The 14,228-nt window shown below is 44.2% G+C and overlaps 1 protein-coding gene across 1 annotated transcript; it reads left to right on the top strand.

Moving 5' to 3' along the window:
• The first annotated feature begins 540 nt into the window (after window positions 1-540).
• Window positions 541-12,231, top strand: LOC119163746 (uncharacterized). The gene is made up of 6 exons (XM_075888965.1): window positions 541-660; window positions 1,498-1,709; window positions 3,196-3,384; window positions 4,149-4,295; window positions 5,630-5,723; window positions 6,899-12,231. The coding sequence occupies exons 1-6, from the start codon at window positions 615-617 to the stop codon at window positions 10,867-10,869; spliced, it is 4,659 nt and encodes a 1,552-aa protein (XP_075745080.1). The 5' UTR covers window positions 541-614; the 3' UTR covers window positions 10,870-12,231.
• The last annotated feature ends 1,997 nt before the right edge of the window (window positions 12,232-14,228 follow it).

Raw genomic sequence — 14,228 nt, 5'->3', positions numbered from 1 at the left:
CTTTGATGTGGTACCAATTATCAACTGCTACTTTGCCATCACTATAGAACCACAGTGATATAACTGTTATCAATCAGCTTTAGTTCCACCAGCCTGACCTCATTTCTGTCACAAGTATTGGTATTTTAATTATGTGGATTCTATGGTTCATTCGATAACCTGCTGTTTTCCTCATTTTCTTTCATGCAATTTAAACCAATCAAGGATTGTGAAATAACTGTTGTAAAGAATATTTTGAGACAAAATGGCCATGCTTTGAACTCGAGGAACTGTAAGGATTATTGGGCAGTCTGCTCCGAAACCATAAATAGTAACTTTAAACTAGCATTTCTTTTAATTCTCTGAAAACACTCATGGCTACTCCAAAGCAGTACTTCTCTGAAAGCTACTCCAAAAAGTAGTCATTCCATCACTGTATCGGTATATTCTGGTCAGTTTGGCATAATACAACCATTTCAGTTGTGGTTTGCCTCTAAGTGCGATTGGTGGATGTCCAAGTGTTGTCATATCGACAGGCGATCTTGTGATCAGTATTTTCCTTTTTTTTTTTTGTTGATTGCAGGCAGTGGCCCGTGGGTCTGAGCACCGTCTTGGCAAAGACCGTAGCACACCAGATGAACACATCCCTGAAGCTGAAGGCTGGGGGCTACACAGATGAAGGTACCTTGTCAATCTTTTGATTTGATGATCTCCTTTGATTGGTACCCACAAATGTGGCTCGGTGGCCTTGGTGTTGTACTGTCTGCTCAAGACTGTGGATTTCTTTCACTCCCGTTGTGGCCACATTACATTTAATGTGAAATGCAAAAGTGCTTTTTGAACTAGATGCAAGTTAAAAACTGCAAGAATATTTTGAGCATTCTATTGTCGCTTTCCTCGTAGCCCTGGTATTCTTTTGTAGTGCTAACTACAATGAGTTGCTCTTTAATATAGTTACGTAAACCAACATACCAGTTTTATCAGGCTGTGTAGAGATGCTGGTAAAATGTCAATTATATCTTCGATGTGCATGGTGAACAATGTGCCTAGCATAATGAAGAACTGGAGAGTAAATATAGAATTTATATGTGAAACCTGAAAGAGCTATTTGCTCCGAGGTTCCACTCGTGCCATGAAATCAGACTTGCACAATGTGTACGAAGGCCTACACAAATATTTATTGGTCTAAACAATTGATTTTGTGTTATAATGGAGCCAAGCTTGGCAGGTTTTTTCGTTGTCACGAAATCTAAATATGAAACTTTGAGCTACCTCTTCCATTCTAATTATTAAGCTATACTGGCGAAAATCGTGTCAGTTCTTGAATAATTTATTCTTCATCGATCTTGTTTTCCTGTAATGTTTATCGGAACTTTCGTTTGCGTCGATACTTCAAAAATGTGACTGCAGATTGTGACTGTGGCTATGCATTTCCTGGCCCACCCCCGCCTGTTTTTTAGCCATGAATGGAAGCTAAGAGCTACGTCCTAGCAACTTGCTTTGTTTCTTGCTCTGCAGACTTGGCTGTTAGCAGACTTCGAGCCACTGCAATGGAGGCCCTGGCTGAGCAGTGTGCCCTCTGGAGGGAACAGCCCGAACTAGCTCAAGAACTGCCCCACACACCTGCTGCATCCCTGCCTTTGTCGGCGTATGGAGTGCGCAACAACAGGCGCAAGATGGAAGATCGTCACCTGGCTCTTCCAGACCTCAACTTTGCACTAGGACTTCAGGTGGGCATTGCAGGGTCTTTTGTGCTGACACAGCTCACAGTAGTACATTGTAACAGTGTTGTTGACTCGTCTTCTAAACAGTTTGCTCTGCAGCGAAATGATACAGTGTAGCATATGTTGATGAAATGTCTGGCAGAGTTAGTTGTTCGGCTGGCCAGGTGCCGGTGTGTCCAGAAATATTTGCCCATTGTCAGAAACTCAAGCCAATGGTTAAATTCTTATTTTGTGAACAGAGGCTCATTAGAGGGAACTGGAAAGAATCTGCGGAAAGTAATCCCCCAGATCTCCCCTTCCAGCATCCATTCTTGATGCCAAGACACAGGAGACTGAGATTAATGTCCCATACTAGCAGTCCTTCATTACCATTATTGAGAGCTGGGGTACGAGGTATTAGAGTTCCAGTTCTCAAAAGACGAAAATTTACTATTATAGCAAATTTATTCCTTAAAACTTTCTGAATGTCCTGAGTAATTCCCCTGAGAGGAAACATACAGTGGAACATGCATAAGGGTTGTTCATAGTTTCAATTCTCCTTCTCAGAGCCTACTTCTTCTCAGAGCCTAGACAATGTTCTCTTAGTGAAAACTACAGATCCTATAGCCCTATCTTCTGGTAGCGACCACATACCGTCCAATCTCTGAGGTCATGCACCAAGAGTGTTGTGAATTTCATTAAGAGAACAGTAGTACAATAGTACAAGCATTGTGCATTGAGGAGGAAGGGGGGGCGGGGGTCATTGCATTGAGAGCAGGGCCAGTCTATCTGCCATTGGCATGCGTAACTGGTGAGTGGCCAGAGGCAACAAGTGAGCAGGAATATAACATGTGACCAAAATATTCGAAGCCCTGGCATTCAGTGCAGGACAGCAGAAAAATATGCTTAAAATTTATCGGTCACATGTGTGCCATTACTCTGTCACAGTTATGTACATTTGTGTAACAACACTGCATAGTTGTCATTGTCGCTACTCATACAAATAGCACGGATATGGCTAGTATTAGTGGTGCCAAACAATGCATGGTTGCTTTCATTGCTCCAAGCGTGCGTAATGAAAGTAATGAAATAAGGAGAATCTCTCTAGTCTCGCATCATTTTTCATACTCTGCCCACTCCACTTTTCGGGAGGAAGCCTGAAACTGCTCGTGGCTGCTATCTGCACAGCAAAATTGCTCTTGCTTAGCTGCTTTTGACATTGAGTGTTCTTGATGACAAGTGCTATCACCTTTCACTATGTGAATGTACTTAATTTGTCTTCGTGAATGTTCTTGCGAGGTGGTGAGAATATGGCTGTGTAACTTGTGTTTATATTTGCTGTTCATTGTTTGTACTGCAGCACGATTGGTAGTAGATGAAAGCGTCTCGTTGCATTCACGCTCTGTTTTGGGAGTTTTTCTGCATTACAAATAGCGATGCTTGGTAGGTCATTCACAACTCTAAAATAATTGCACTCTCATAGAATATTTGTTTTTTTCCCTACTCCTTGCAGGGCCTTCCTCAGTACAGTTACTATGCAGTTTTTGATGGTCATGCTGGTGTAGAGGCAGCTGACTATGCGACCGCTCACCTTCACCGAAACATAGCTGTGCAACCGGACTTTGTCACCAACCCAGTGAATGCCGTTCGTGAAGGCTTCCTCCTGACGGACCGAAACTTTCTACAGCGTTCATCAAGAGAGGTAAAGAGAAAAACAGTTTAGCTCCATGACATTCTTGTGTATTTTACACTAGAGTGAGCTTCCCTGTTACATGAATTTTTTGGTCTTCAACGATATCCGAATGATTCGAATGCCAAAGTTTCATTGACATCATGGCACTTTAGACTTCTAGATGAAGAAAGTCCAGACAATCTGCCTCGCATTTCTCTTGAGTTGTTGGTAGCAGCTTGCTCGTCAGGTCACATTATTAACAGCTTTTCTGTTTTACCGATTCATTTTGTACTCTATAACCCTAAATCCAATAAATGTGTAACTTTTTGTTTTCTTCAAAACAAGTCGTACTGTGTAAAAATCGTAGTCCGAGACCTGCAGGGGAGCCACCTTGCAAGATTTGATCACTGAAGAGAGTGTGGCGCTGTAAAAAAAGGTGACAAAAATGAAATTTTTGACGCAGTTGGTGTGGAGAAAAAATATACACAGATACCTCTTCAACCTCTTTTTATTAGCTATTCCAATATATGTCGAGGCCATCACATGTCGCACCAAAAGTGCGATGACGCTGATCATACAAAATAGTATTCTGTATTCACTTGAACGGTAAGGCTTTGTGATTATGCATTACACCATTCTTACAGAATTTTTTTTTCCCTTTTAGACCAGATCTCGGCAGTTTGTCACTGATGAGACAATAATTAGTTCATTTTTATTGACTTTCTTGTGTGTCACTAACACTCGAGATTCATACTCGCAAGAAAGCACTCATAAATGCTGTGTTCTTAATACAGGGCCTCAAGAGTGGCTGCACGGCTGTCTGCTGCCTGGTGCGTGAGCAGCGCCAACTTGTTGTAGGCTGGCTTGGCGACTCGCAGGCCATCTTGGTCCGGAAAGGCATCCCCATACCCTTGGTCAACCCCCACAAGCCCGAGAGAGAGGCGAGTTTCGGTGCTGGCTGCAGGTTTAAATAGTATCGAATGCTTGTTGGCAGGTGCTGTAATTGCACATGCTGTCTAGTGCAATTTCACTCTGCACATCTTTTTTTTACTGCATCTGGCTATGAAAATTAAAAAGTACGCAATTTTATGTGTACCTAAGACTGCAAAACAGTTGTAATCTCTGAGCAACAGCAGTGTTGTAGCAGAGCAAATTTGAAATGTTTGTCATGTAATGTTTGGGAACACCCAATGTAAAGCATCTTCATTTGCTCCCATATATGTTCCTGTTGCATTGCATAACCTCCTTATTTTAGTCATGCACTCATTTCGTTCTCTACTTTTTCTTGTGCAGTATGGCAATAAAGCTTCGGATTTTACTTATAGGAAACTACATGCTAGGGGTATACATACAGGATACCACAGTCTGTTTTGATGCTAATGTGTTTTGATCTGTGCTTTTGAATATTGCTCTTCAGGTCAACTGTCAGATAAGCATGTTTTATCGCACATAAAAAGAAAAAAAATGGTGCAGGGACAAAAATGTGATGGTGAATGATGCCTAATGATGTACGCAGGCTTTCCCTAAAGTCTGTCCTAGTATACAGTAGATACTAAGTGACAGCTGCCATTAGTATTTTCCTGTTGCATTTGACATTTTGTACCGCCATTGCAGGTTATTACAGTTACGCACAATTTTTTTTTTCTGGACGAGTTGGTACTTACTGAATGACATTGCTGCACAAGACTCGCTTCTGCACAAGTTTTTTTTCCTGCTCCTGTGTGCCTCTTAATCCCTCTTTTTGAGTTCCGTGCTATCATGCTATTAATAACCTTAAAGCCATTCTTGCAGAAAAAGTCATGTAACGTCAGTAATGAAATATTTCAGAACATTGAAGGGGGACACTTTAGGTTTCTGGGCGCTTTGCCTACAGAAACGAACGATGAGCTGTATGACCTTGACATTAGCAATATGCAAGCTGCCCCAGTGGCATTGTTGGTGCAGCAAGAGCTGACATGTGCAGAGTGTCCACAAGACTTAAGGTGAGAAACTGTGTAAAGAGGTAGTCTGTATAAAGAAGCAAATTGCTTAGAAAACTAGAAAAGACCATTCGGTCCACTTTCCTCTGCTCTCTGGGACACTTTCTGCAACAGGTATACATAAATATTTATTGGGCAGTAGTTCTAGCAGTAAACAACTTTGTCGTCCTTAGTACTGGACTTTTTAACTTCACAATTTTAAACATTAGTTCAATTGGTTTCTCGTGGCATGTACTTGAATTTTTGTGCGAGCATGACCATTTTGCAAAGCTTGTACTAATTGCTTTCAATTTCAGGATGAAAGAAAAAGGATAGAAGAACTTGGAGGAGTAGTCCTACTGATGGGCATCTGGAGGGTAAACGGCGCACTTGGCGTGTCAAGAGCCATCGGTTAGTCTTGTTTCAAGTTTGCCTTGCGCTTGCCTAAGGCTACGGCATGACATTTTGTTCGGTTAATAATGGCTCTGACTTGTCAGTTTTTATTTTTGTTTTGCCTGCTAGTTACTGCCATTCCTAACCTTGCTGCAGAATTAGCTAAAGGCTAATATACTACACAATTTAACACCGTGCTATCACTCCTTTGTACGAATTATTCGTATAAAGTTGATTATCTTCTTTATGGTTTGGCAAGACAATCCTTATTTTTCATGTAGAGTGCAGTCATTCTGCAATTGATGATTACTTTGATTACTGGCAGAAATTCTCTTGCATCTAAGCTAACTTTCTAGATTTCCTCATTATCTGTACTTTTAAGGTTTGTTGAATATATTAGTGCTTACCTCGTCTTTCTTGTCAGAATGCTCACCTTGCTCCTTTTTACTTAAGAGTCGCAAGTGGTTGACAAAGCTTAAAATGGGACTGACAATCGGGCAGAACATGTCACGAGACACTGATGAAAGTAGGTTCTGAGTTATAGCGACAGAATCGAGAACTTATCATGATTTGAATGGTATTAGTATCTTGATGAGAAGTCTGAAAAATCTGCGCGTTATTACTCGGTGACAAACATTGTACTATGTGAACTGGTTGTTCAGACTGCGGAACATGATTTGCCATTGTTTAGGTGCGACAATCCACGCTTGAAGTTAGGCTGTACTTTACTAGGAGTCTATGCTTTATTATCTATTCATTGAGAAATAAAACTTCTTAATGCTGAGTAGTGGTAGTTGCCTTGCTACAGGTGTAATTGTTGGGCTGCACCACATGCGTGTGGCGTGCATGCATGCGCAGCAAACTGCAGCGCATGAACACGAACCACTGTGATGCTCGCCTTCCATTGTTTGCAGCATGTGTAGTGTGCACGACTTCATTGGCACTATAGATAGAAATATACTGCCTCTTTCATGCACCGTCCACATTACCCCTCCATCATTAAGCACACTGACCGGTAAGCTTTCTGCTGCACTAAAGGTAAACTGGTCCCATGAAATTTGTTGGCCATTGCTTCAAGCCTCTAGATTTTTCTGGTTTCTTGAGGTTGCTTCTTATTCTTGTGTTAGTAGTAGCAGTAGCAGTAGCAGCAGCAGCAGCAGCAGCACCTACTATTCTTTTTTCTTTCCTTGCAGGAGATGCCGAGCATAAGCCATTTGTAACCAGTGAGCCAGATGTGGTCAGCATGGACCTTGATGGCACCGAAGACTTCCTTGTCTTGGGTTGCGACGGTCTTTGGGACCAGCTGAGCCCCAAGAATGTGGCATCGAGAGTGTACCACGCAGTTCTTGAGGACCCGGAGAGTGCACCCTATGTGTCCCACACTCTCGTGCAGACGGCCAGAGACATGGGCTCATCTGACAACATCACAGCCATAGTTGTCTTCCTGCGTGATCCTCGCGACTTTAAGCCTTGCGTTCTGGACATTGTAGACTACTTCCCAAATCCACTGCCTGGAAACGAGGTGCCAGCAACACCGGCCGAAGATGCAAAGGAGGCCTTCAATGCGAGCGAATTCGATGCTTCCAGGTTCAACAGCAACGGCTACGGAGCCCACTTATTCGATGCTGAAGCTGTGAATTCCCACACCTATGAGCATGCCGCCGAAACTGAAATGCTTCAGGTGGCCTCTGATGTGGTTCAAGGAACGATCGAAACAGCGCTGCATAGAGTCAATGAAGATGTCATCACTGCTGGCCAAATTGTCGATCAAGTGCACCTCCTTCACACTGAAGAAAGTGGAAAGTTCTCAGATTTACCTGAGCAGTTTCACGGTGCCATCCCAACTGATGGCAGTCTGGAAGACAAGTTTGATCAACCCGACGGCATCTCGCATGCTGCTAATGGATACGGTGACAACATACCAGAACGGCAGGCTGTGCACCACAACCCGTTCGATGACGAAGGCTATGGGCATGACCTCGAGACAGCCGAATGCCTTCAAAGCTCTGGTATTGGAGGGACCCTGGAAGAAAGTGGGACTGAAAGTGCTGAGCGGTTCTCTTCCTTCGCAGAAGGAGCTAATGAGGCTAGCAGCCAACTTGAAATGCCTCAGGAACAGACTTTCTGTACAGCACCAAGTCCAACACAGCAGCATCACGAGTTCGATACTAGTTTCGACCAGGAAGTTGATGCTAGGCAGCCTTCTCCAGTTGGCCAACATATGCTGCCCCAAGATCCACTGCTCGCTGCTGGTGACCTTGTTGGGGCTCCTGCTGAACCTGCAGCATCGAGAGAGGCTGAGCTTCCAGACGAAGGAGTTGATGTGAGCACTCTTCCTGAGGATGTCCAGGAAATGGAGGCAGCAAAAGAGCAACATGGGGCTTCGGCCATTCAGGATGAGTGCCTTAGTACATTACCAGAAGACCAACAAGATTGCAAGCTTGCACAGCTCTGTGACATGGATTCTGTTGTTTTACCAGATGCTGCTGAACATGTTGCTGCAGTTGCTGAGGCCACTCGGGCAGTACATGATGCTGAAACCATAGGTATGGAACATTCAGACGATATCCATGGCAACATGCTGTCACCTGGTAACAACCAGGAAGGAGTGCAACAGCTTGATCACTTATATGAAAATGCGCAACAGTCTGATCTCAACAAAGAGGAAATGCAGCTAGCACAGCCGTTGGAGCCCGAGCACGTCAAGGATGGCACAGATGCCGATATGGCTGCCAGTGGACTTAGTTATAATCAGCCCCTTAGCCTCCAGTCGGATGACCTTGTGTCTATTGACCTTAACAGCTCAGCCGTGCAGTCACTTGCAGAGGCGAGTGCGCCTCCTCATGCAGCAGATAGTGCTTTTATTTGTGAGACTGTTGCAGTGCCACATGAAGACACAAGCATGGCATATGTCGCAAGCGAAAATGCCCAAAATGAGCAGCCTGTCTGCGAAACATTGGAGAGCCTTGGTACGGACGACGCTGATGACACCTCTTTGGGTGGTTCTGCGGAGTCCATTGTTGAGAAAGTCACTGCCGAGCCTGTCCAGCAAGATAGTGCTGTTATCTTTTGCGAGCTCAAAGAATCTCCTCCTGTGGAGAACATTCTCAATGTGCAGTCTGACGAAAGCGAACAAAAAGTTGACGATCTATGCTACAATATCCCTGTTCAGCAGCAAGAACAAGTGCCAGCGGAAGTGTCCTACGCAGGTTCCCAAGACAGTTTTGTGCTTGGCAGCCAAGTTTCTGAGCCTTTCGTCCAAGACTCTTTTGCTATACCTACAAGTACCGAAAACTCCTTCGCCTTAGAACATCCACCTGAAGAACCCTCCTTGCAGTCTCCAGACTCTCTACTGCAAGTTGAGCCCCAACAACCTGCAACAGCTGCTATATCTCCAGTCGGTGATGCTGAACAGCCTTGTGAGCCGTCGTATCAGAATCTTTCCGAGGAGGCACAGAGTCCGCATCTTCAGTCCCAGAGTCCCGCGATTGAGGAACATATGGAGCAGAAGTCTGTCGCACTTAACGTAGTGCACTGCATGAGCGAGAACACAAAACCTACGGTTGATGAAACTCCCGCTCCTGTGGTTGACGTAGGTGCGATTCCAGAGAACATTCCGGAGGCAGATGGGGTCACTGACTCGGACTCCGAGAGGGACAATGAGTGGCGATTCGTGAAGCCCGTAGAGCCTGTTATTTCGCAGTTAGCAAAAGAGGCTGGTCAAGTTCCGATCCAAGGTTCTCAGGCTGCTGAGATGATTCATGCAGAACAGAAGGAAGCAGCCTCTTCTGAACTAGTTCAAAGTACTGCAGAGACTAGTGCTTCCGAGCCAAAGGTTGATGCTGTGTCAGACACGAAGCAAGATTTGTTACCCGAAACAAAAGCCGAAGTTGATGTTGCAGCTGCTCAGAAGGACACATTACCCGAACCAAAGGCTAGTGCCGCAAAACTTACTTCCGGTGCAAAGCTCTCTCCAGCTGCCCAGAAAACAAAGCCAGCTGCTAAAGCATCGCCTGCTCCAAAGCCAAGGACATCCTCCACTGATAAGCCTGCAGCAAAGCCACTTCCTTCAAAGACAGAACCATCCTCTAAAGCTACACCTGCAACTAAGTCTCCTCTGAAAAAGCAGCCTGTGGCTACAAAACCTACCACAGCAACTACGACAGCAAAACAGAGCAGCACTGCGAGCAGCACCACTGCGAAAACGAACCTAACCCGCAAGCCCGAGCCACTAAAGCCCAAATCGGCCACGGCTACCACCGATGCACCAACCAAGAAGCCAGTTTCTGCAACTTCAAGGCCTTCGGCTGGATCCACGAGGCCCGCCCCATCCAAGCCACCAGAAAAGAGCACGGCTCCAGCATCAAAGGCCAAACAGACAGCACCATCATCCACAGCGCCTCGTCCTCGAACAACCATCGGATCTGCATTGACATCGTCTGCTAGCAAGGCAGAAGTTGGAACTGCCGAAAAGAAGCCCACTACTAAACCGGCACCAACTCGGCCTCCCATTTCCAGGACTGCACCAAAATCTATGCAGCCTGCCAGCAGTAGCTCTGCACCGAGAGTTGGATCAAGCACTACGGCGAGTCGTCCTACTACAGCACCCATTTCGAGGCCTGGAACAACATCGAGGGTTGGTAGTGCCTCGACTGCCGCAAAGAAGGTGACGGATGCCGCAAAGAAGGTGACGGATGCCGGTGCTGCAGCTGTGAAAACATCTTCCGCGAGGGTTCCAGCAACGCGAGATGCGAAGCTCGGCAAAGACAGCACCAACCAGCAGCTGGCTGGTGCAAGACGAACGGAAATAACTCAGAGAAGTGCTGCTAGTAAAACGGCCACCGCGTCAAAAACTGCCGCAGCAAAGCCAACGACAACAAGCAAGTATGCTGCTGTTAGAGCCGTTCCCAAGGGGGGCGGCACCGCTGCTGCCGCAGCAAAAGCTGCTGCTGCTGAAAATCAAAGCAATGGAGAACCTGCTGCCAACTGCAATGGGACACCAGAAGAGAAGGGCACGCTGGAACAGAAAGACAACAAGGAAGCCTTTGCGCCTGCAGGCGAACCAGGCATCCTGAGCAATGGCAGCCACCCGGAAAGCGACGAAATAGCTAAACCAGCTGCCATTGCGGAAAGCATGCCTGACGTCCCTGCTGTGGATGTGTAGTTTTACTATCTTGACTCTCTACTAGTCATTCTGCTCTATCCTGTGCTTTTTTTTTTAATCTTGCAATGGTGCAACAGTATTTTTGACAGCTCCTTTTTACAACGAAAAATGTGCAGGGACAAATAATGAGCATGCATGCTACAGAATTATAGGTACAAGGTCACTCTCTGTATGGGAAGTCTTTGATACTTGCGCACATCCCTTTTTATCGAATCTTTTAATTTACGCATTTGATAAGGTGCAGGTACTGGCTGGCGCTCGAGCCAGAATTTTTTTTTCCTCTTCCCTGCCCGTTTTACCTAGCGTTAGTTGTATGCATAGGCTGTCATGCCCTGTTCTGAAGTTTGCAATTTCCTCTTTCTCTCTCGAAGAGATTGTGCCCAGGTGCGAGTGTATACCAAAGACTGCTTGGATGCCTTGCAAGCATCGTTTTTTTTTCGTTAGCCCACTCGCATCAACTGCGAAGTTGCGAAGGCATTCTGAAAAGCAGCAAGACGTACTCGCTTCTTGGGCAGGTGTTATTTATTTTTGCATCAAGTGTCCTTAATGAGAGGAATGGGAGGGGATTGCTTTGTCTTATGCTTACGTGCTTTGACTTGAGGGCTCAATTGAAATGCAATGTGTTGAGCAATTGTAGCAAAAGTCGACATTTCGATGCGTTTACCAAACTGCATTGTTTTCCCCACTGGCTTGTGGGTTGGTGTAATCCGTTGCTGAACCTGAATATAACGAAGTCTCATCTTGGGCAAAATAGTATTATACTACGACGAATGCGTCTCTACACAGGTACTTGGGCAAAGAAATATTCGCAATGTTTCACCAAGTTTGCATTGTTGCATGCACAGATGGTCGATAATGCATACTTTGGGCGACTATGAAACTAATTATTCTCTGCTGTACACTAACATGTCATATCCTGTATCTGGGTCTTACACCAGCCATAGTTGATTTGCTTCGTTATATCAAGGTTCAAGTATTGCTTAGGCCATGTTGCTAAGTTTCTTTTAAATTTTTTTCCAGTTACAATTCAGGTTTCAGTCTCTTCTACCCTGCACGTCGCTGCAGATGTGTAACAGTCCCCCACAGAGAAGTCCTGCAGTTCTTTATAGTGATGTGTTCGGCTTGCATGTTTTCTATGCAACATTTATAAATACGGCACACAGAAGTGTTCCAACCCAATAACCTCTTTGATAGCACTTTTTCGTGGGGAGTCCCTTGCCTGCAACATGGGCAAGTTCATACGTTGTCTATGACTTATTTAAAAGTATGTATTGCATCACCTTCTTTTAGGGACCTTTCTTTTTTCTTCTGCGATACTTTTTACACATACTTTGCTGAAATAAAAAAAAAATTTTATGAATACTTGAGTGTTGTGTTCCTTCGTTTCACCATCTCTCTGTGTTGACAAACTTCTGCACGCTTTCTTGTAAAGCCTGCTCAGCCTTAAAATGGAATATTGTGATACAGTGTCCCACATCAACTTTATATGTCACCAGGTTGACTATGTTGCTGCCTTGAGAGCAATAGCAGTGTGGCAGATTGCATATGGCAACAGCTATGTTTCATTTTGACCCTACTCAGAGTTCATTCTTGAGCGAGTTCTGAACATCTGCAGCAAGATAGTTACTGAAAATAATCTGCATATTCAAGTTTGCACCTCTGGTGAAAGTTTGTGTTGCTTTCATTTCGCTGGATCCAGCTTCAACTTAGCCAATGGTCTGTTGGGCAGTAGGCTAATAAAACTCCCCAAGTGCATTGGTCTTAAGTCTTTACGCTCAATCTTTAAAAGTGGCTTGGTGTGCTCATGACAAAATCCTTGTAGACTACTGATAATTATGAAGTGCTTTATCAGTGCTGGAAAAAATTCTGCTCTGCAACAAAGAGTGATTGTTACAGGCGTGAGCGAAATTGGAACATAATTTTTAATTACTGGACATGCCTTGATTAACTGGTACTCTGTGTTTCTAAGGCGTAGTTGCACATGCGACATGGTTGCACATGCAACGTAAAAGGCTAGTCACTTTATTGCACGACACATTCAGTATTGCAACTGCTGCGAGCTGACTGGTTGACTGGTTCGGTGGTTCGCTGCAGTAGCTAAGCACGTAGTGCAAGGCAGAAGAGCCGCTGATGCCACATCCTTTTTTATGGTAACGTGCTGATAATGCCGACCAAAAAAAAAAAAAAACCTAATATTGTTAAAAGTTAAAAATATAGGCGAGCTTGTGTACACTCAAAGTGGTGAACATTGCAGTTAGGGAAAGGGAGACTACAACCAGATAGTTGCACCTACTGGTGCAACTAGTAACCGTACTGCTTGCATATCCAGTCCTCTGCTCTCGGTCTGGTGTTTGAGTTGAAACTAAATGAAATGTACAGCAGACCTTGCACCCTCATTAACATACAAGTGTGACTGTCTTGAACATGCTATTAAGGGGTATCTGTAGCCTCAATAAACTCTTCTCTACTTTTCCAATCATACAGTGTGTTCATGCAGAAATATACTAAACTTCTCATGTGTATCACACAACTTTGAAGAATGCTGGAGACATATAAGGGTACTAGTGTAGTGTATGTGTGCCTGTGGCAGTTTGACCATTGAAGTATGACTACTCGGTCTGCATGGTAATGGGCAATAGTACATTAATTTGCCAAGACTACGTATTTGCCTTTCACGTGAACAGGATTGTTCACAATTTCGTTGTAGGTTTTCAAATATCTAGATCTAACAACAGTAAGTTTTGCAATTTATGTAACCACTAGTAGATGCAATTATGTAGATTTTAATTTCGTAAAGAATGGGAACATGCAACAGCCAGGATTAAATGCATATTTTATTACTTCAAGAATTAATGCTTTTCACCTGCAGCCTTGTTCTTTTTGATGGCACAAAATGGGAAGGGAACAATGTTGTATACTGTGTTCAGAATGTGACACTAAGGTTTTGGTTGCTACAATTCAAAGTGGGCAAGCTTGCTTGGATATGAAACGACTTGAAAAAAGCGGTTTCACACATTTATTTTGCATTTAATGTTGCAGACACTGTTTCAGCCTCTTTGGCAAGCTGTGGACTCTGCATGTTTTGCTAGTTGTAAACATTATAAATAGGTTTGAGGCTAATGCATGACACAGCACAGCTTAAACAAGGCTGCCCACAGTTGGGAAAATCCTCTCGCTCCCTGTGGCTTGTCTCACTTTAGGACTTGATTCAACAATGGCATGGTACTGTGCAATTCGACTATACCTATAAAAGCAAAAAGGAAGTTTAATTGAAATTTGTGCAACAGCATACGAAGAAATCTGGACAGGAAGACATTCAAGAGCTATTTTATAATCCCTCGTGCTGTACCAGTTGGTTA

The sequence above is a fragment of the Rhipicephalus microplus genome, chromosome 3 (assembly GCF_043290135.1).
Source record: "Rhipicephalus microplus isolate Deutch F79 chromosome 3, USDA_Rmic, whole genome shotgun sequence".
NCBI lineage: Eukaryota > Metazoa > Arthropoda > Arachnida > Ixodida > Ixodidae > Rhipicephalus > Rhipicephalus microplus.
This window is presented reverse-complemented; position numbering and strand designations above follow the sequence as displayed.

Excerpts from the sequence above, each read along its gene's own strand:
- LOC119163746 (XM_075888965.1), top strand. The coding sequence starts at position 615 with ATGAACACATCCCTGAAGCTGAAGGCTGGGGGCTACACAGATGAAG. Across the intron at positions 1,710-3,195 it reads ACTTTGCACTAGGACTTCAG|GGCCTTCCTCAGTACAGTTA; the intron begins GTGGGCATTGCA and ends TACTCCTTGCAG. Across the intron at positions 5,724-6,898 it reads TGGCGTGTCAAGAGCCATCG|GAGATGCCGAGCATAAGCCA; the intron begins GTTAGTCTTGTT and ends CTTTCCTTGCAG.